The sequence below is a fragment of the Prionailurus bengalensis genome, chromosome D4 (assembly GCF_016509475.1).
Source record: "Prionailurus bengalensis isolate Pbe53 chromosome D4, Fcat_Pben_1.1_paternal_pri, whole genome shotgun sequence".
Taxonomy (NCBI): domain Eukaryota; kingdom Metazoa; phylum Chordata; class Mammalia; order Carnivora; family Felidae; genus Prionailurus; species Prionailurus bengalensis.
The window spans coordinates 1,850,131-1,873,261 of NC_057359.1; the positions used below are offsets into that span (position 1 = coordinate 1,850,131).

Genomic DNA, 23,131 nt, shown 5'->3' on the forward strand with positions numbered 1-23,131 from the left:
AAATCTCAAATATTTAGAAACTGAACGACACATTCTTTACTAATCCTTACATCAAAGGAGAAATTGCAAAATTAAGAGAATATTTCAAATAGAATGATAGAAATAGATCATTAAATCTTGTGGGAGGCCAATCTGGTGGCTCTGCCCCAGAGCCTATTACTTTATTGGGCTTCCGTGTTCTCCCTCCGTCTGACTTTCTGCTTCTTCATGTTGAAGCTTATGGTCTGTGACTGATGGTGAGGTTATAAGGGTCAGCACCGAGGATGAACAAGGGGGGTTAGCAGTTGGAAAGTGACTAGAGCCAACACCTGCTTGCTTTCTCAGACATGGACAGAGGTGACTGTGTGGCCACAGTGCTAGATTGCCAGTTTGGCTGATGAGCCCCTTTGGATCTGCATTTCTTAGGTCTTAGACACTTTGGCCAGAAGGCAGGGCATCCTTTGCCTAATGCAAACGAGAACTTCAGGACAGAAACTTCACAGGCTCTGCCTTCAGTGGACTCATTATTCAAGTAGGAGAAGATTCATGTATACAACCTAAATCAAAACAGGCAACTGTACAATAAAGACGGAGACACACAGTCTTGTTTTGTGAAAGAAGACATCTCAGATGATGGTTTCTTCTTGGCATTGAGGAACGGTCTTCAGGAACCTGGTGTGGAGACTGCTTGTGACACTGGCTCAGGTTAGATTTCTGCAAGTGTCTCCCCAAGGGACTCTTGTGTTCCTGGCAAGCATATATTCCACAAGAGAAATTCCATGTGAGCAAGAGCCCAGAGAGGTGATGAGCATGTAAACAATGTCAGTCTAAATGCAGACCTTCCTACAGAGTGAGACTTCAGAAAGAAGAACTCACAGTGTCTCATTGTGGCAGAAGCTTCCTACTCAATTTTGAGCTTAGGCAGCATGAGGAAATCTATTCTGGAGAGAAACCTTTTGTGTGTGACAGTAAGTTCTTCATTCAAAGTTCAAAACTTAGCATCAGAGGATTCACACTGGAGAGAAATTTTACAAGTGTACCAAATGTTTAAAAAGCTTCAGTCAGAATTCGAATCTTCAGTATTAGAAATTTCATACTGGAGAGGAACCCTATGGATGCAACAAATGTAGGAACAGAAAGGATTCAAATCCAGCTTAAATCTCTTTCAGAATCAGTGCACCCCCCTGAGAAACCCTAGAAATTCTGGAAGGGTGAGGAAGCCTTTAGTTAGAGCTCATGCCTTGTTCTCACAGACTCCTGGGGGGAAGCCTATGAGTGTATGGAGCGTGGAGGTACTTGATCTGTAGCTCACATCTGGCCCAACAACAAAGAATACTTCAGAGAGAAGCCCAACAGATGTGATAAATGTGGGAGGGGTTTCCACAATTTGGCCAGTGTCACAGAACCTGAAGCATGGGGAAAAAGCCATAAAAATGCAGCATCTGTGGGGAGCACTTCAGCCTGAGCTTTTACTGTCTCCACGACAGAACCCGCACGGGTGGGAAGCCCTACGGATGTGATAAATGTGTCAAAATGCAAACCTGATTCAGCATCAGAAAGTTTACACTGGAAAGAAACCCCACGCATTAGTCTGCTAGGGCTGCCATAAAAGAATACCACGCAGTAGGTGGCTTAAGCAACAGAAATCTTATTTTCTCACAGTGCTGTAGGCTGTGAAGTCCAAGATCAAGGTGCTGGCCAGTTTAGTTCCTAGTGAGGACTTTTCCTCGTTTGTAGACGGCTGCTTTTTTCACTGTTTGCTCACATGGTAGAGACAGAGAGCTAGAGTATCTCTTCCTCTTATGAGGTACCATTCCTGTTTGATCAGGGCCCCACCCTTAACCTTTGTTACTTCTTTACAAACACTGATATTGGAGTCAGGGCTTCAGTATATGAAATTTCAGTATATAATTCAGGCTGTAACATTCCACCCCTGGGACCCCCTCCCCCCCAATTCAATGTCCTTCTCACATGAAGATGAATTATTTTAAAATTTATCTGAAGGGGTGGGAGGGAGAGGGGGCGGGAGAGAATCTTAAGCAGGCTTCATGCTCAGTGTGGAGCCCAATGTGGGGTTTGACTGGGATCATGACCTGAGCTGAAATCAAGAGTTGGGCACTGAACCGACTGAGCCACCCAGGTGCCCCAGAAATACATTATTTCTTGCTAACAGCCTCCAAAGCCTTAACTTACCCAGCATCAGATTCATCAGATTTAAAGTCCAAAGTTTCATCTAAATGTCATCCAAGTCAGATATAGGTCAGGCATGAATCTAGGTATCATTCATCCTACAGCAAAATCCCTCTCTTGTGAGCTTGTGAAACTAGATAAGTTATATACTTCCAAAATAAAATGGTAGACAGACATAGGATACATACTCCCATTCCAAAATGGAGAAATGTGATGGGTCCCACCAAGTCTAAAACCTACCAAGGGAGAATGTATTAAATCTTAATGTTGATGAATAATCCTCCGTGGTTTGATGTTCTACCCTCCAGACCCACTGGGTTGAGTGTCCCTTTAGGTCAGATGGGTGACCCCACCTCTGTGGCTTTCTGAGAAGGCCCTGCCAAACTGAGGAGTGATGGGCATCCTTGCCCCTGGGCCTGCTGTGGGATTGGCAGCTCTGACAACCTCTGAATTGCCTTCAGGGTCGTTCTTTCCCCTTTTTGAAAGATAACGGGTGTCTGCAGCCTTGCTCATTCTGTCTTGTTTCCTCTGTTTAATCCCAGCTGGCAGTGTTTCTGCTGGTATAATTCCATCTCAATTCCTGGCTTCTAGGTGGCTGATTAAATTCATGGTTTACATCGATACTAATCTCTGTATCAAATTATTTTTCAGACGCACCTTCAGTGTTCTCTTCAGAACAAGTTTTCTCTCCCCTTCCCTCTCTCTCCCTCTTTTTGCAATGTGGATAAACGGAATTTTCCACATCTTCAGCTTGGGTTCCTTTTTGCTTAACAATTTTTTTCTTCAGCTCATCTTACGTCTCTTACATTTTACTGTAAGCAGTCAGGAGAAACCAAGTCATTTCTTCAACACTTGGCTCTGAAATCTCTTCAGCTAAAATATCCAGTCTCATTAATCACAAGGTCTACTTTATACAAAACACTGGAACATAGTTCAGTGAAGTTCCTTACTGCCTTATAAAAAAAAATCATATTTCCTGTGGTTTCCAGTAACCTGTACCTCATTTCCATCTGAGACATCAGAATGGCCTTTAATGTCTATATTTTTGCCAGTATTATTTTCATGATTATTTGTGTATTCTCTAAAACGGAAGTGTTCTCTCCAGCTCTTTTCTTTCTGAGCTCTCATCAGAATCACCTTTAACTCCTGTTATTTCTATTAGCAGTCCCTTCATGTCAATCTTGTGTTCTTTTACTATGTGGCTCAGCAGTCTTCCAGCCTCTATCACACTGTTCCAAAGCTGCTTCCACAGTTTTAGGTATGTGTTAACAGCGGCTCCTTGCTCTCAATACCAAAATCTGTATTAGTTTGAGAAGTCTGCCTGAACAAGTACTATAAACTAGGTGGCTTAAATAACAAATTTATTACCCACAGTTTTTGAGGCTGGGAAGTCTAAAATCAAGGTGCTGGCTGATCGGTTCCTTGTGAGGTCTCTCTTCCTGGCTTGCAGACGGCTATCTTCTTGCTGTGTGTTCACATGCAGAGACAGAGAGATAGGGAGCTGTGGTCTCTTATGTACCAGCCCAGCTGTACCAGAGTCCTACCTTTATGACCTCATTTAACCTGACTTCCTTGGAGGCTGTTGTCTCCATTAGGGGTTAAGGCTTCAACGTATCAATTTTAGAAGGACATAGTTCACTCCATAGCACCTGATAAATGTCATGAATGTGGAAAGGCCTTTAGTAAAAATTTATGACTTAACAATAGACAATCCATAAGTGAAAATACAGAGGGGTGAAGAGAACCCTGTAAATGCAGTCAGTGTGACTCTCTGGATTTGTTCAATGTCAGAATTGATAGAGGGAGAAAGCCCATAGCTACAAGTGACATAGAGGAAGCTTTTATGTGCTAAGCCCACATAGGGCTTAATTCCACATGAGAGTATTGACACCAGCAAGTGTAAGGGAGATTCTGAGGAAACTCAGTGATTGTGTATAGGATGGTGAGAATCATGTAAGTAGTCTCTGTTCCAGTTTGTTGAAACTATTCTGAGCCATCTACTAGGATATGGAAAGTGCCCTTCGAAACAGATCTCCTTCTTGAAAGTGACTTTAAAAAATTTTATTGATGTGCAATTCACATAACATAAAACTAACAATTTAAAAATGTTCAGGGGTGCCTGGGTGGCTCGGTTGAGCATCTGACTGTTAATTTTGGTTTGGGTCATGATCCCGGCGTTGTGGGATCAAGCCCTATGTCAGGCTCCATACTGGGCATGGAGCCTGCTTGGGATTCTCCCCCCACCTCACCTTTTCTCTCTCCCTCTGCTTCTCTCCCTGACTTACATGTGCACTCTCTAGAAAATAAAAATAAAAAAATTTCGTTACATGTACAATTCAGTGGCATTTAGGACATTCACAGTGTTGTGCAACCAAGGAGTCATTAAGCAATTACTCTTCATTTGCTCCTCTCCAGATACTGACAACCACTAACCTGCTTTGTGTCTCTATGGATTTAACTGTTGTGGATACTTTGTATAAATGGGATCATACAGTTAGAAACACTGTGACATCAAAATGTCAGAGTAAGGGGAGTAGGAGGTTCTGTGCCTGCCCCAAAGCAACTAATGAGCTGCTAAAATCTGCCAGAATTAACTTTTGTCGAACTTTGGAACCTAGTCAAAAGTGGAAAATTTGGTGGAGCAGCTCTTAATTTATGGCAGGAGAGTGCTACAGCATTTTAAACTACCTGCACTGTTTAAATATACACAAAAAGCTAAAGGAAACCATGAACACTGAACTAAAAAAACTAGGTGAACAATGTTTGAACAGATAGAGAAATTATAAAAAGCCATACAGAACTTTTAGAGCTGCAAAGTACAAAAACTGAAGTGAAAAATTTGTTAGGGGGTTTAACAGCTTATTTAAATAGGCAAAATAGAGACACTGACTTGCAAATAGTTCAACTGAGATTATGTACTCCAAGGAGCAGAAAGAAAATAATGAAAAATGCACAGAACTTGAGAGACCTGTGAGACACCAACAGATGTACTTGCATACACTTGCAGAGGGAAAGGACAGGGAAAGTTTTCAGGAATCATGTCCAGAAATTCCCCAAATTTGATTTAAAAAAAAAAAACCCAATCCATAAATATATACATCCAAGAAGCTTAGTAAACTCCAAGCATGATAAACTCCATAAAATCCATACCCAGACACATTATAGTCAAATTCTCAAAACCCATACACACAGAATTTTGAAAGCAGCAAGAAGTTATTTGTTACCTACAAGGGATCCTCAATAAGATCTGATTTCTCATCAGAAACCATGGAGACCACCAGTAAGTGGGATGACATATTTAAGGTCTTGGAAGAAAGACTGTCAGCTAAGATTTTTAAAAAAAATTTTTTTAACATTTATTCATTATTGAGAGACAGAGAGAGAGCACAAGGGGGGTAGGGACAGAGAGAGAGGGAGACATAGAAACTGAAGCAGGCTCCAGGCTCCGAGCTGTCAGCACAGAGCCTGACGCGGGGGTCGAACCCACAAACCGCGAGATCATGACCTGAGCTGAAGTTGGATGCTTAGCTGACTGAGCCACCCAGGCGTCCCAGCTAAGATTTCTATATCCAGCAAAATATCCTTCAAGAATGAGGGAGAAATTAGGAGGTTTGCAGACTTAAAAAAATGAAAACAAAAAACAAAACCTGAGAGAGCTCATTAACAGTAGACCTGCTCTACAAAAAATGCTTCAGGGGGCACCTGGGTGGCTCAGCTGGTTGAGCGTCCAACTTTGGCTCAGGTCATGATCTCACAGCTTGTGGGTTCAAGCCCCGCATCAGGCTCTGCTGACAGCTCAGAGCCTGGAGCCTGCTTTGGATTCTGTGCCTCTTCTCTCTCTGACCCTAACCCACTAGCATTCTGTCTCTGTCTCTCTCAAAAATAAACAAATATTAAAAAAAATTAAAAACAAAAAATGCTTCAGGATGAAATGAAAGGACACGGCAGTAGTTCTAAACCATAAGAAAGAAAAGTGAATGCTACAAAAGGTAACGTCATAGGCGAATGTAAAAGGCACTATAGCAGGCGCCTGGGTGGGTCAGTGAGTTAATAAGTATCCAACCTTTGGCTCAAGTCATGATCTCACAGTTCATGAGTTTGAGCCCTGCATCAGGTTCTCTGCTGTCAGTGTGGAGCCTGCTTCAGATCCTTTGTCCCCCTCTTTCTGCCCCTCCTCCGCTCGTGCACACACCCTCTCTAAAAAATAAACATTAAAAAAAGCCAATATTGTACTTTTTATTGGTTTGTAACTTCTGCTTTTCCTGTATGATTTAAGGCAAACAGACAAGAAAATTATAAATCTATGTCAATGGTTATAGTGTATAACAATGCAATCTGTGACAATTACAAAAGTAGGAGAGGGATTAAAAAGTATAGAAACAGTATATACTACTGAAACTAAGTGGATTTTTACAAGTTTACTATGTTAATTTTAATCCACAAGGTAAACACTAAGAAAATACTAAAAGAAAAACTGAAAAGAGAAGAAAGAAATAAGTGTGACACTACAAAAAAAATCAGTAAATATAAAAAAAGGCAAGAATGGAGGAACAAAAGACACAGACAACAAACAACTAAATGGTATAAGTAAGTACTTTTCAGTATTCATATTAAATGCAAATGGAATAAACTTCCCAATTAAAAGGTCCAGATCAGTAGACTGGATTAAGAAACCAAGATCTATGTGTATGCTTCCTACAAGAGAGTTACGATAAAGAATGAGGTTGAAAGTAAAAGGATGGAAAAAAAATATTGCAAAAGATTTTGTATTCCATACCAAAAAAAAGGCTGTATTATGAGACAAACTAGATTTTAAATCAAAAGAAGGTTAATGAAAACAGACTCCTGGATCAATGGAATAGAGAGCCCAGAAATAAACCCATGCATATACGGTCAATCTGTGATAAAGGAGGCAAGATTATACAGTGTGAAAAAGTCTCTTCAGTAAATAGTGTTGAAAACACTGGGCAGCTACATGCGTAGAAATGAAACTGGACTGCTGTCTTACACTATATACGAAAACCAAGTCAAAATGAATTAAGGACTTGAATGTAAGACCCAAAACCATAAAACATAAAAAAGGAAATGTGAGCAGTAAGCTTTTTGACATTGGTTTTCGCAATATTTTTTTGAACCATTCTCCTCAGGCAAGGGCAGCAACAGCTAAAATTAAAAGATGGGATTATGACAAACTGAAAAGCTTCTGCACAGGAAAGGAAACCATCAACAAAATGAAAAGGCAATCTACTGAATGGGAAAAGATATTTACAAATCCTACATCCTAGAAGTGGTTAATAACCAAAAAATATAAAGAGTGTATACATCTTAGTACTCAAAAAACAAACGGGTGCCTGGGTGGCTCAGTTAGTTGAGTGTCTGACTCTTGATTTTGGGTCAGGTCATGATTCCAGGATTGAGCCCTGCATCAGGCTCCATGCTAAGTGTGGAGCCTGCTTAAGATTCTCAGTCTCTCCTGCCCCTCTCCCTCGCTTGCGTGCTCGCTCTCAAATAAAACAAACAAAAAAAAAAACAAAACAAAACAACCCAGGAAACAAAAAACAAACAGCCTGATTCAAAATGGGCAGAGGACTTGAATAGACATTTTTTCAAAGAAGACATACCGGTGGCCAATAGACATCTGGAAACATGTTCAGCATCTGTAATCATCATGGAAATGCAAATCAAAACCATAATGAGATACTACCTCACACCAGTCTAACTGGCTTTTACCAAAAAGACAATAACAAATGTTGGTAAGGATGTGGAGAAAAGGGAACCCTCATGCACTGTTGGTGGGAATAAAAACTGGTGCAGCCACTGTGGAAAATAGTATGGAGACTCCTCAAAAATGTAAAAATAGAACTACTGTATGATCCATCAATTCCACTTCTAGGTATTTATCCATATAAGACAAAAACACCCATTCAAAGGGATATATGCATCACCATTATTTATAAAAGCCAAGATACAGAAGCAACTTAAGTGCCCAACAACAGATGAGTGGATAAAGAAGTTGTTTACTCACACATTCGGGAATATTACTTAGCCATAAAAGAAGAATGAGCTTGCTGTCTGTGGCAACATGAATGGACCTAGAGGTATTATGCCAAGTGAAATAAGTTAGAGAAAGACTAATACTGTACAATTTCACTTATATGTGGAGTCTAAAAAATACACCAAAATGGAAACAGGCTCACAGATAGACAAAACTATTGGTCACCAGAGTGGGGAGGGATTGAGAGTAGGCCAAAAAGGAGAAGGGGATTAAGAAGTTTCTAATTATAAATAATTCATGAGGACACAATGTATAGCAGAGGGAAACACTATGATATACACCAGAAACTAATGGGAAATTGTATGTCAATTATACTTCAATTTAAAAAGAAAGTTACAAAAGATTAAGAAGGATATCATATGTTGATAAAAGGTTCACTATGAAGAGAGGATATAACAATTATATAACTACCTGATAGTACAGTCCCAAAATATACGGAGTAAAAATGGGCAGAATTGAAGAGAAAACTAGTTCTACAATAATGGGTGTAGTTCAATAACCAACTTTCTATAACAGAGCAGCCAGACAGGAGGATCAAAGGCAATATAGAACTTGAACTGCACTAATACACACACACACACACACACACACACCATCTATCCAACAACAGCAAAATATATATTTCACTTAATTGTACCTGAAAGGATAGGTCATTAGGCCACAAGGTAAGTCTTAATGAATTTGAAATTACTGAAATCATGCAAAGTAACTTCTGATCACAGTGGAATGAAACTAGAAATGAACAGCAGAAAGAACTCTGGAAAATTCACAGATATGTGGAAATTGAATAGCGCACACAAACCTTTGTATCAAAGAAGAAAAATCACAAGAGAAAGTAGAAAATACACTGAGACAATGGAAGTGAAAACTTGACATACTAAAACTTAAGGAATACAGAAAAAGCAATGCATAGAGGGAATTTTATAGCTGTAGATGCATCATGTAAACAGTAAATCTCAAATCTGCAACCTAATTATACAATTTAAGAAGAGCAAACTAAACCCAAACTAGAAGAAGGAAGCAAATAATAAAAGAGGAAAGATGAGATAAAATAGAGAACAGAAAAATGATAGAGAAAGCAACAAAACTTAAAGCTGGTTCCTGAAAAAGATAAAATTGACAAACCTTTATCTAGACTAACCAAACCCCCCAAGTTACTGAAATCAGAAATGAAACTGGAGACATTACTGTTAATTTTTTTAAGAAGTGTTACAAGTAAATACTTATACAAGGGAATAGCTGTATGCCAATAAATTGGCTACCCAAGGTGAAATGGATACATTTCTAGAAATGCACCATCTATCCAAACCTCAGGAGAGAACAGAAATTCTGAAAAGACCTAGAAATAGTGAAGATATTAAATCAATAATAATAAAAAACCTCCCAACAGAGAAAAGCTCACAACCAAGTAAAGATGGCTTTACTCGTTAACTCTACCAAACATATAAAGAAGAATTAACAAAATCTTTCTCCAACTATTCCAAAATATTGAAGAGGACACTTCCTAACTCATTCTATGAGGACAACATTACTCTGATACCAGAAGTCTTAGACAAAGACACTATGAGAAAAGAAAATTACAGGCTAATATCTCTTATGAGCAATTGCAAAAATCCTCGCCAAAATATGCACAAAGCTAATTCAGCAGTGTATTAAAAGTATCGTACCTCTGGGGCGCCTGGGTGGCTCAGTCAGTTGGGTGTCCGACTTCGGCTGGTCCGTGAGTTCAAGCCCTGCGTCGGGCTCTGTGCTGGCAGCTCAGAGCCTGGAACCTGTTTCAGATTCTGTGTCTCCCTCTCTCTCTGACCTTCCCCCATTCAAGCTTTGTCTCTCTCTGTCTCAAAAATGAATAAACGTTAAAAAAAAATTTAATAAAAAAAAAGTATTGTACCTCTTGAGCAAGTGAGGTTTACTCCCAGAATGCAAGAATGTTTCAACCTGTTAAAATCAACTCTGTAGGGGCGCCTGGGTGGCTCAGTCGGTTCAGCGTCCAACTTCGGCTCAGGTCATGATCTCACAGTCCATGAGTTCGAGCCCCGCGTCGGGCTCTGTGCTGACAGCTCAGAGCCTGGAGCCTGCTTCGGATTCTGTGCCTCCTCTCTCTGACCCTCCCTCGTTCATGCTCTGTCTCTGTCTCAAAAATAAACAAACATTAAAAAAAAAAAAAATCAATTCTGTAATATATCACATTAAGAGAATGTATGATAAAAGCCACGTGATCTCAACTGAGGCACAAAAAGCAAATGACAAAACTGAACATACTTTCAGGAAAAAAAAACAGTAAACTAGGAATAGAAGGGAACTTCCTCAACATGATTAAGGCCACATGAAAAATTCACACTGACATCATATTTACTGATGAAAGACTGAATGCCTTTTTTTTCTGAAGACCCTGAATGAGATAAGGATGCCAGTTTTTGCCACTTCTGTTCACCACAGTACTGACAGTTCTAGCCTGAATGATTACACAGAAAAAAGAAAAGCCATCTATATTGTAAAAGAAGTAAAATGGTATCTTCACTGGAGCCACTCTCTCATATCCATATAACATTAGAATCCATACACATGAAAAAAATGTCAGCGCTAATAAATGAATTTAGCAGAGTTGCAGGATACAAAATCAACATGTAAAAAGTCAGTTTTATTTCCGTATGCTTTCAATGAACTATCCGAACAGGAAGTATATATTTTTTAAGTTCCAATAAAATAAAATTCCAAAGAATACATTCTAATAAAATTACAATTTATAGCAGAATCCAAAAGAATAAAGTACTCAGCAATAAATTTAACCAAGGAGGCAAAAGACTTGTTCACTGACACCCAAAGAATATGGCTGAAATTAAAGAAAACCAAAGTATATGAGAAGACTTCCCATACTTATGGACGGGGAGACTTAATATTGCTAAGATGACAGTACTACCCAAAGTGATCTATAGATTCAAAGCAATCCCCATCAAAATTCCATTTGTGTGTGTGGTTATTTTTACAGAAATAGAAAAAACTATCCTAAAATTCATTTCGAATATCACAAGACCCTTGAGTCTTGCAAAGCAAAAAGTATGGAGGAACCACACTGCCTGATTTCAGTACTCCGTACCAAGCTACAAACAGTGGCAAAATCGGTTTGCTACTGACATAAGGATAAACATATAGATCAATGGAACAGAACTGAGCCTGAGGAAAAACCCTCACATATATGGTCAATTGATTTTTGACAAGGGTACCAAGTCCATACAATTGGAAAAGGACAGTCTGTACAAATGGTGCTTGGACAACTGGATACCTATGCTAAAAGAACACAAGATAAATGAACAATTAGAAAGTCTCTTAAGAAGTAGATATAATGAATACATATGTGGAGGTTTCAGAACTGAAAAATACATACCTGAAAGAAAATGGTTAGTAGATGGCTTACTAGCACATTAGAGGTAACAAATCACTGAACTGGAACACAGAACAATAGAAATTATACTGGGAAAAAAGTTATGAAGAGAGCCTCAAAAACTATGGGAGTATAACAAAATAACATTTGTGTCACTGTAGTTCTGGAAGTAGTAAAGGTAGACAGTATTAGAAGAGCTAATGGCTTAAAACTTCCCAAATTTGGCAAGAGATGGAAACCTAAAGATTCAAAGAGCTTGAATGTATGTCAAACATGATAAGCCCACTGAAATCCATGTCAAATCACATTACAATTTATCTCCATAACCTAAAAATGAAGAAAACATCTTGAAAGTGGCCAATGAAAAACAACACATTTTCTTATAGGGAAAACTATTGGAATGGTAGTGGATGTCTTACCAGAAACCACAGAGGTTAGATGGAAGGGGTGTGATGTTCTTCAGGTGCTGAAAGAAATTGTCAACCCCAAATCCTGTACCAAATGACAATATCTTTCAGGAATTGAAGGGAAACTCAGGACATTCTCAAATGGAGGGAAACTGAGAATTTGTCCCTAGGAGAGCAGATAGAGGCAATTTTATAAGCAAAAAGGAAACAATAAGAGAGGGAACCTTGGAACATCTATGTGCAGTAAGGAGTTAACATAATAGGCCTGAGACTGCTATTGTTAGGAAATCCTGCTTGCAAGACTATCCTTTGGCTGGCATTGGGATCTTGCATTTCTAGAGGGTTGGCACCATTCCCAGAACTGATAAGAATGGCTCACTGTGCCTAAAACTATGCAAAGTGTAGGGTTATGTTGAATGTGCCTGTGTGACTAGCCCCCACTAAAAAAGTTGGGCACTGAGCCTTTAATGAGCTTCCTCATTAGATAACATTTAACACATGTTGTCACAGTCATTGGTGGAGGATTTAAGTGGGTCATGTGTGACTCCACTGGGAGAGGATTTTTGGAAGCTTGTTCCTGGTTTCCTTTGGACTTTGTCTCTTGTATGGTTTCCCTTTGCTGATTTTGCTTTGTATCCCTTTGTTATAATTATAGCCAAGTGTGCAACTATGTGAGTCTTGTGAGTCCTAGTGAACATCGAACCTGGGGGTGGTCTTGGGAACCCCTGACACAATCAGGAAGAAAGAAAACACAGGAAAAATATGGGTAAATATAGTAGGCACTCCTCTTACACATGAATTTCTGAACTAATTTTGATGGTTGAAGCAAAAATTATTACACATTCTGCTATGATTCTAAATATATAGAGAGGAAACACTTAAAATTACAGTAAGGGCAAAAGGATGTAATGGGAGATAAAGCTTCTATACTTCATTCAAACTTGTAAAATGAAGATACCAGTAGACTGATTAGTTTTGCATATGTAATGGAGCTCCCAGAGTAACCACTAAAAATGCTATATACAAAGAGATACACAGAAAGCGCTGGATATTTCAAAATAGAATTCTAAAAGGAAAAAGAAAAAGGTCCAAATAACCCAAAGGAAGTCAGTAAAAAGAAAACAATCAAAAAGAACAAACAAAATGGTCTAAATACACCAACCAAAAGAGAGAAATTGTCATAACAGAGTAAGAAAAAAAGAAGCCGTAGTAAACCCAATGTGCTGCCTAAATGAAACTTCAAATATTATAGCTTAGGCAAGTTAAAAGGATAAAAAGAAACATGCAAACACTAATCAAAGGAAAGGAGTGGCTACACTAAATCAGTAAGGTAGACTTCTGAGCAAGGAAAGTTACCAGACACAGAGGGTGATCAATTACAGGAAGACAGTGATCCTGAATGTGTGTGTCTCACATACAGTTTCACAACATGTGAAGAGGAAACCCAAAGAAGAAACAGACAAATCAACAAGTGGAGACTTCAACACCCTTCTCTCAATGGTGGAAAATCTAAACCCCAAATCAGGAAGAGCTTGTCAACACCATCAACCAATAGAATCTAATCTTTACAGAACATTTCACCCCCAAATAGCAGAATACATATTCTTTTCAAATGCTCACAAAAACATATACCAAGATAAGCATATCCTGGGCCATAAAACATAAGAAATTTGTTTATCTTAACAAATGAAAAGAATTGATACCACACAAGGTATGTTCTCTGACCATAATGGAATCAAACATGAAGTCAGTAAGAGAAAGTTGACAGAAAAGTCTCTAAACACTTAGAAAATATTTAAACTACACACTTCCAAGTAATCCATGCATCAAAAATGAAGTTTTAAGGGGAAATAAAACATTCTCCATGAAAAGAGAATGGAGAGGAAGATATAATGTATCAAAGTATGTGGAGTACAACTAAAGCAGTCCTGAGTGGAAAACCTGTAGCAGTGGATGTGTATGTTACCAAAGAGGAAAAGTCTCTAATCAATAAGCTTCTATCTCAGGAACCTAGAAAAATAAAAGCTAAATAAACTCAAGAAACACAGAAGGAAATAATAGTGATAAAAGCAGAAATCAGTGAAATTGAAAAAAACAGAGAAAGAGCTGTTCTTTTGAAAATAATAACATTGAAACAACCTCTAGCAAGACTAAGAAAAACGAGACTAGACACAAATTACTACATCAAGAATGAAAAAAGGGTATCTCTACATACTCTGAAGCCATCAAAAGAATACCAGCCTACAAATTTCACAACTTACATGAAATGAACTGCTTCCTTGAAAAACACAAACTACTGAAAATTTCCCAATATGGAATAATTTGAACAGCTCTATAGCTATTACGGAAGTTCAATTTGCAATCTAAAAATTACTACAAATGAAATGTATAGGCCCACATGTTTTCACTGTGGAATTCTGCCAAATCTTTTAAGACTTAGTGCCAGTGCTGCATGATTTCTTCCAGAAAATAGAAGAGGAAGAAACAAACCCTTCCCAATTCACTCTGTGAAGCAGGTATTATGTTAATACCAAAATAATTATACACTATTACCAAGTACAGTTTACTTTAGGCATGCAAGACTAGTTCCATATTTGAAACTTAGTGTAATCCACCATTTTAACAGACTAAAAAAGAAAAACCACATGATTATATCAGTTGATGCAGTAAAATCAATTATTTGTCAGAATTCAATAACCACTGTGGGGGAAAAAAATCTTAGAACAAAAGGAATGCAGGGGAACTCCTCTACTTGAGTAGGAACATCTACAAAAAATATATATCTAACATTTTTTATTGCTTATATATATATATATAAACATACATGTCTACTGCTATATATATATTTATTTGTAATAATATATAACTATATATATAAAACAATTTACTGTTTTAACCATTTCACAAATTTATTTTAGAGAGGGGGTCAGAGGGAGAAAGAGAGAGAGCATTAAGCAGGCTCCACGCTCAGTGTGGAGCCCAACATGGACTTTTATCCCATGACCCTGGGATCATGACCTGAGCCAAAATCAAGAGTCAGACACTCAACCAAGCCATCCAGGTGCCCCTTAACCATTTTTAAATGCCCGGTTCAGTGGTGTTAAGTACATGCACACTGTTGTGAAACCATTCCCATTCTCCATCTCCAGCACTGTTTCATCTTCCCAAGCTAAAACTGTGTCCATTAAACATGGACTCCTTCCTCATTCCCCACTCCTCCCAGCTCTTGGTAACCTCTGTTTTACTTTATGGACTTGCCCATTCTCGGTTACCTGCTGTAAGTGGAATCAAACACTTTTTGTCCTTCTTAGACTGGCATATTTCACTTAACGTTTTCAACGCTAATCCTTGGTGTTGAATGTATCAGAATTTCCTTTGTTTCTAAGGCTCAACATATGCCATTGTATGCATACACCACATTTTATGTTGATGGCCATTTGAGCTATTGTGAATAATGCCATTATGTTGGGGACTTTGCTGTACAAGTATATAGGGGTAGATAGCTAGGAGTGGAGTTGCTGAATCGCAGGGTCAGTGGTATGTTTAACATTTTGAGGAACTGCTGGACTCTTACACAAAAACCACACCATTTTACATTTCCCATCAGAAATGCATAAATGTCTCCACAATGCCAGAACGTGTTCTCTCCCTTTTCTTTGGTAGTAGCCATCATAGAGGGTATGGCGTGGCATCTTATCTTAACGCTGTGAGACATAATGCTTTTCTCCTCATGTTAAGAATAAGGCAAAGATGTCTGCTCTCACCACTTTCATTGTGCTACAAGTTCTGCAATAAAGCAAGAGGAAACAGATCATTGACTGCTCTCCAGGTAGCTGTTTCCTTCGCAAGCCAGGCCAGGCCCATAATGAAGCAACTATGTCTAAGGGACCTGCAGTTGGCATTGGTCTTGGCACCACCTACTCTTGTGTGGGTGCCTTCTAGCACAGGAAAGTGGAAATAATTGCCAACGATCAGGGAAACCGAACCACCCCAAGTTATGTAGCCTTTACTGACACTGAACGATTGATCGGTGATGCTGCAAAGAATCAAGTTGCAATGAACCCACCAACACAGTTTTTGATGCCAAATGCCTGATTGGGTGTGGATTTGACAATGCTGTTGTCCAATCTGATATGAAGCACTGGCCCCTCATGGTGGTGAATGATGCTGGCAGGCCCAAGGTCCAAGTAGAATACAAGGGAGAGACCAAAAGTTTCTATCCAGAGGAGGTGTCTTCTATGGTTTTGACAAAGATAAAGGAAATTGCAGAGGCTTACCTTGGGAAGACTGTTACCAATGCTGTAGTCACAGTACCTGCCTATTTTAACAATGCTCAGTGTCAGGCTACCAAAGATGCTGGAACTATTGCTGGTCTTAATGTACTTTGAATCATCAAAGTACAGCAGCCAACTGCTGCTGCTATTGCTTATGGCTTAGAGAAAAAGGTTGGAGCCGAAAGGAATGTGCTGATCTTTGACTTGGGAGGTGGCACTTTTGATGTGTCAATCCTCACTATCGAAGATGGGATCTTTGAGGTCAAAGCTACTGCTGGAGACACCCACTTAGGTGGAGAAGACTTTGACAACCGAATGGTAAACCATTTTATTGCAGAGTTCAAGCGCAAACATAAGAAGGACATCAGTGAGAACAAGAAGGCAGTCCGTCGCCTCTGTACCTCTTGCAAGCATGCCAAGCATACACTTTCTTCCAGCACCTAGGCCAGTATTGAGATTGGTTCTCTATATGAAGGAATCAACTTCTATAGCTCTATTACTCATGCCTGGTTTGAAGAACTAAATACTGACCTGTTCTGTGGCACCCTGGACCCTGTAGAGAAAGCTCTTCAGGATGCCAAGCTAGACAAGTCTCAGATCCACGATATTGTCTTGGTGGGTGGTTCTACATGTATCCCCAAGATTCAGAAACTTCTACAAGACTTTTTCAATGGGAAGGAACTGAATAAGAGCATCAACCCTGATGAAGCTGCCGCTTATGGTGCAGCTGTCCAGGCAGCCATCCTTCCTGGAGACAAATCTGAAAATGCTCAAGATTTGCTGCTGTTGGAGGTCACTCCCCTTTCTCTTGGCATTGAAACTGCTGGTGGAGTCATGACTGTTCTCATCAAGCACAATTCTACCATTCCTACTAAACAGACCCAAACCTTCACTACCTACTCTGACAACCAACCTGGTGTGCTCATTCAGGTTTATGAAGGTGAGCGTGCCATGACCAAGGATAACAACCTACTTGGCAAGTTTGAACTCACAGGCATACGTACTGCCCCCCACGGCGTTCCTCAGATTGAGGTCACCTTTGATATTGATGCTAATGGCATTCTCAATGTCTCTGCTGTGGATAAGAGGACAGGAAAAGAGAATAAGATCACCATCACAAACAACAAAGGTCGCTTGAGCAAGGAAGACATTGAGCTCATGGTCCAGGAAGCTGAGAAGTACAAAGCTGAAGATGAGAAGCAGCGAGACAAGGTGTCCTCCAAGAATTCACTTGAATCTTACGCATTCAACATGAAAGCAACTGTTGAAGATGAAAAGCTTCAGGGTAAAATCAATAATGAGGACAAACAGAAGATTCTGGATAAGTGTAATGAAATCATCAACTGGCTGGATAAGAACCAGACTGCAGAAAAGGAAGAATTTGAACATCAGCAGAAAGAGCTGGAGAAGGTCTGCAATCCCATCATTACAAAGCTGTACCAGAGTGCAGGAGGCATGCCTGGAGGAATGCCTGGAGGCTTCCCTGGTGGTGGGGCTGCCCCCTCTGGTGGTGCCTCCTCTGGGCCCACCATTGAAGAGGTTGATTAAGCCAACCTGAGAATAGGTTTAGCATTGTTTCACACAAAACATTTGAAGGACCCAAATTTGTAGCAAATTCCATGGCAGTGAAGTTGAGCTGCTATAGTTAATAAACTGGGCATTCTTGATACTTGAATATGGAATATGTGCACAAGGAAAGGAAATACAACATTACACTTTATAAACACTGTATTGTTAAGTAGAAAATGCAATGTCTTAAAACTGTATTTAAAATTGGCACCAAAAAAATAGAGGAAATAAAATCCATATAGATTATAGATTATAAAGGAAGAAATAATGCCATGCTTGTCTATGTAGAAAATCTAAAGGAATCTAGGAGGAAAAAAAATCCTAGAACTAAGTGAGTTCAGCCAGGCTGTAGGATTTAAGATAAAGATAGAAACAATTGTATTTTTGTATTCTAGCAATGAACATAGTGTCACTGAAATTAAAAATACCATTAAAATCACTTAAAGAGATTCTAAGGTGTCAATCTAACAAAACATATGGATTTGTATGTTGAAAATCACAAAATGCTGATGGAAGAAATCAGAAGACAATAAATGGAGAGACATACCACATTTGTGGATTTGAACAGTCAACAGAGTAAAAAGAATAATAAGGTGGGAGGAATCATTCTACCTGATTTCAAGACCTACTATATAGCAGCATCATAGACATAAGATCAAGAGAAGAAAAGAGAGGACCCCCTAACTAGACCCATGAGCAATGTGAGAAGGGGATTAATAGTCTTGAACACATGGCACTAGATTTTGGGTTAAAAGCAGGGGCTTTGAATCTCAGCTGGGGCCCCACACCAGCCTTTCTTCCTGCCTTGGCCCTAGTTAGTGGCTTAGCTTAGGTTGACTAGTGCATGTGGTTTGCTTCTGGGTGAGCAGGAATGTGTTTGTGTTACAGGCATTAATGGCCTTCAGGGATGTGGCTGTGGCCTTCACCCAGAAGGAGTGGAGGCTACTGAGTCCTGCTCAGAGGACCCTGTATCGGGATGTAATGCTGGAGAACTACAGCCACTTGGTGTCGCTGGGTAAGGATGTCTTGTCTCAGGTCTCAGACTGCCTGTGAACATCTTAAGATTTTATGTAGTAGCCATACTTTTGGGTCAAAAAGAAAAACAATATTTTCCCTATATCCCTAGAGAGTGTTTGGATTCTGGAGAGCTGAAATAGTGAAGGTGTGTGTGTGGCGGGGTGGGGGTGAAGCTATGTGACACTGAATTGCCAGGACTCTTCCAAGGTTGGGCCCTTCCTCCAAAGTGATCTTGCCTCAAATTTGGGAATACTGGTATTCAGTTAACCACAGGGGAGACTTTAGATCCGGGACTCCCCCTCCCCTTAGTCATCCTTTCTCAGCACTCAGAGAGCCTTTGCACACTGCCACCGCCCCCCCCCCCCCCCCAGCTTTCTGGGTTATTGCATTTCCCTGCTGACTCTGAGTTCTGCCATAGCCTCTTAAACCACTAACCCAGGGTCACCTTGGTTTCTTTCCCTGTGAGTAGGAATTGCCTTTTCCAAACCCAAACTCATCACCCAGCTGGAGCAAGGGGATGAGCCCTGGAGAGAGGAGAGCGAATGTCTTCTGGACCTTTGTCCAGGTGAGTGGGAAGCATGGGCTGGTGAGGAGACCAGGCAGTGAGGTGCTTAGCAGATGAGGAAGGAGTGCTTATGAACTCCTGGGGAGGGCTCTTCTTTGGGCCCCCCTTCCATGATATCCTGCTTACCCAGAGAGGGCTTCCCTGGCCGTCCTCCCCTCCCCTATGCAGGCTCATTCTGTTCATGTGGTGTCTCTTTTCCAGTACCTTTTCCAGTTCTAGGATCTCCTTGTTCTTGGGCTTTTGTTGGTTGGCCTGATATTCTGCATAGCACTTGCCTTCTGAGACTAAGTCTGCTGTCTCTGGGAGACACTATCTAGTTTTTTTCATAACATGTGAATTTCTTAGTGCATTGGTTTTACTCCATAAATTCCCATAAGCTTGCTTCTTTTATGATGGATTATTTAAGATTACAACAGGGTGTGTAGAATTATATGAGTGCCTGTGTGCCTTCCCTGCAGCCTAAGAAATAGATGTTAGAACACCAGTTAACAGCCCCCACACCTTCCCTGTTGTGTCCTGCTCTTCCACCCCAGCCAAGAATCCAGTTTGTGCATTAGCATTCTCACGTGCCCTTTTTCTTTTTCCCCATTCGATGGGTCCTTCAACCATATAGTGTTGTTTTGCATGTTTGTAAACTCTGCACATAGTATTGTGCTGTACACATCCTTCTGGAACATGCTTTTTCACTGACTTTGTGTGAGTATCCTGTTAAAATACATTACCAGTTCCCTTCTTTTGGACACTTATTTCCAATTTTGGCTATTAAATAATGCTATCTACATATTCCTGTTACTTCCATAGAAACAGGGGCAAGAATTTTTCCAGCCTAGAGGTTCTTGTCCCACATCCTCACCAATACTGGGTATTGTCAGATTTCTTCCCTTTGCAGTGAATCTCAGAGGTTCTTGTCCCACACATCCTCACCAATACTAAGTGTTGTCAGACTTCTTCCCTTTGCTTTGAATCTCAGAGGAGCTTTGCTTTTCAGGGAGCATGAGTATCTCTTCCTATGTTGTTTGGTCATTTACCTCTTCTGTGATTTGTCTGTTCATGGGGTTTCCCTCCTTTTCATTTGGGCTGTTTCTGTTATTGATTTGTAGAAATTCCATATAAATTCTGGGAACATGTAGGTCTTTAATCCAGTGGGAATTAATTTTATGTGAATGACTGGAGGTAAGAATAAATTTTTTCCTGATTTTTTTTATTCTTTTGTTTTCAACATTCCTGGCATTTTGTTTCTAAATACAACCATATATCTGGACTTGTACTTTATAGCAAAATCAGTGCTTTTGTCTTTTTTTTTTTAAAGAGAAACTATTATATAAGCTATAATAATGGTATAATATAAAATGTATTATGGTATATTATGGTATAATAGTTTAGGGATAAATACTTTAATATAAAAAACTACATGTATTTAAAGTGTAAAATTTGGCTACCGCTATGGAATCACTGCTACAATCCAAATACCAAGCATAACTGTCACCTCAAAGTTTCCTTGTGCCTCGTTATAGTCCCTATCTCCTATCCTTTCGTCTTTCCCTCCTCCGCAGACTCAGGTACCCACTGCTCTGCTTTCTATCATAGATTTGCTCACATTTTCCAGAATTAATGTAAGTTAAATATATAGAATGTATACCAGATTCTTTCACTCAACATAATTATTTTTAATTTCATCCATAATGCTGTTTGTATCATAGTTCATTTCTTTTTACTGGTGGATAGTATTCCATTACATAGATAGCACAATTCATTTAACCATTCATCTACTGAAAGACATTTGAGTAGTCTCCAGTTTTGATTAATACAAGTAAAATCAGCATGGATGTTCATGACAAGTCTTTTATTTCTCTTGGATAAATACCCGGAACTGGGAATGGCTGGGTTATAGGATATAGTGTATATTTAACTTTTTACAGTATTCAAAAGCTATTTTCCAAAGTGGCTATGCTATTCACATTCCCACCAGCAAGGTATGAGGGTTCCAGATGCTCCACATCTTTGCCAAAACTTGGCAAAGAAATAAAGTTTCTTATTTTTGTGAGAAAGAGGGAGTGAGTGAGCACATGTGAAGGGGGTGAGAGGGGCAGAGGGAGAGAGAATCTTAAGCAGGCTCCATGCTCAGTGTGGATGCAGGGCTCGATCCTACCACCCTGGGATCATGATCTGAGCTGAAATCAAAAGTCGGACACTCAACCTACTGAGCCACCCAACCGACTGAGCCACTCAGGCACCCTGGTATTGTTTTCATTTTAGACATTTGCGTAGCTGTGTAGTGGCATCTGTGGTTTTGCCTGACAGTTTCCTAATGGCTGCTGCTGATGTTTTCATATGCTTATTTGCCATCTGTACATCTTTGGTAAAATGTCTCTTTGAATCTTTTGCCCATTAAAAAAAAATTGTTATATTTTTGTTACTGAGTTCTGAAAGTTCTTCATATATTCTGTATAGAAGGTCATTGTCAGATGTTTGATTTACAAATATTTTCCCTATGGCTTCCTTTTCTTTTATTTTGAGAGAGAGAGTGTGTGCAAGGGGAGGGGGAGAGAGAATCCCAAGCAGTTCTGTGCTGTCAGCACAGAGCTGGACATGGGGCTGAATCTCATGAACTGTGAGCTCATGACCTGAGCTGAAATCAAGAGTTGGACACTTAACTGACTGAACCACCCAGGTGCCCCACCTTTTCAATCTTTTAATAGTCTTTCAAAGAGAAATTCCTAATTTTGATGAAGTCCAAGTTTTTGTCTCACGAATTTCACTTTTGGTAGTGTGTTTAAGAAATATTTGCCTGACTTAAGGTGAAAGAGATTTTCATTTTTTTTCCTTTTAGAAGTGTTACAATTTTTATTTTATATTCAGCTCTATAATCTATTGTGAATAAATTTTTATACTTGGTACCACCTCTGGATTTAAGTACATTTATTTTTGCATACAAATACCTAAATTTTCCAGCACCATTTATTGAAAAGGCAACCTGTTGTTTATTGAATCGCCTATTTACCTTTGTGGTAAATGAATTGACCAAATGTGTATGGGTCTATATTTGGATTCTATTTTTTTTTTTTCACTCCTTTTTCTACCTTGATGCCAATACCACACAGTCTTGATTACTGTAGCCTTATAAGTCTAGAGTTCAGACAGTATAAATCTCCAACGTTTTTTTTCTTTTTCAAGTTGTTTTAATTATTCTAGGTTCTTTGAATTTCCATATGGATTTAGAATAGCAATTTTCACACACACACACACACACACCCTACTTGGGATTCTGATTTGGAATGAATTAAATCTACCTCATTTTGGAGAGAATTTACATGGAAATAACACTGCATCACCCAATATGTGAACACAGTATATCCATTTTTATGGGAGGTCTTTTAATTTTTGTCAGCCTTGTTTTATAATTTTTAGTACAGAGGTCTTATGCATTTCTACTCAGATTTATCCCTCTATATTTCATATTTTTTTATACTACAGAAGCTATTTTCACATTGTTTTCAATTGCTGAAAGTACAGAGAAATACAATTAACTTATGGATAATCATCTTGTATCTGGTAAACTTGCATACTTACTTTTTAGTTCTAGTAGCTTTTGTCAAATTCTATAGGATTTTCTAATAGATGATTATGTTATTTGTGAATAAGTATAGTTTTACTTCTTTACATTCAGTATGTCTTTCTTTTTCTTGCCACATT

General features: G+C 39.3%; 1 protein-coding gene, 1 long non-coding RNA gene and 1 pseudogene across 5 annotated transcripts in view; 2 read left to right on the forward strand and 1 right to left on the reverse strand.

Annotated features, from left to right (window-relative positions):
* The window catches only part of ZNF169 (zinc finger protein 169), a 47,493-nt gene that overhangs the window by 13,225 nt on the left and 11,137 nt on the right, over positions 1–23,131 (forward strand). For 3 of the 4 annotated variants that reach the window (XM_043566923.1, XM_043566926.1, XM_043566924.1), the window contains exons 3-4: positions 18,745–18,871; positions 19,343–19,438. In XM_043566923.1, coding sequence (XP_043422858.1) covers positions 18,745–18,871; positions 19,343–19,438 — 223 coding nt within the window. Of the gene's footprint in view, positions 1–6,613; positions 6,757–18,744; positions 18,872–19,342; positions 19,439–23,131 lie in introns of all 4 variants that reach the window. The other variant, XM_043566927.1, reaches the window with a different exon arrangement.
* Positions 1–23,131, reverse strand: part of LOC122475190 — a 70,090-nt gene that overhangs the window by 10,654 nt on the left and 36,305 nt on the right. The gene's annotated exons all lie outside the window — the stretch shown is intronic.
* On the forward strand, positions 15,023–18,007 carry LOC122475187 (annotated as a pseudogene).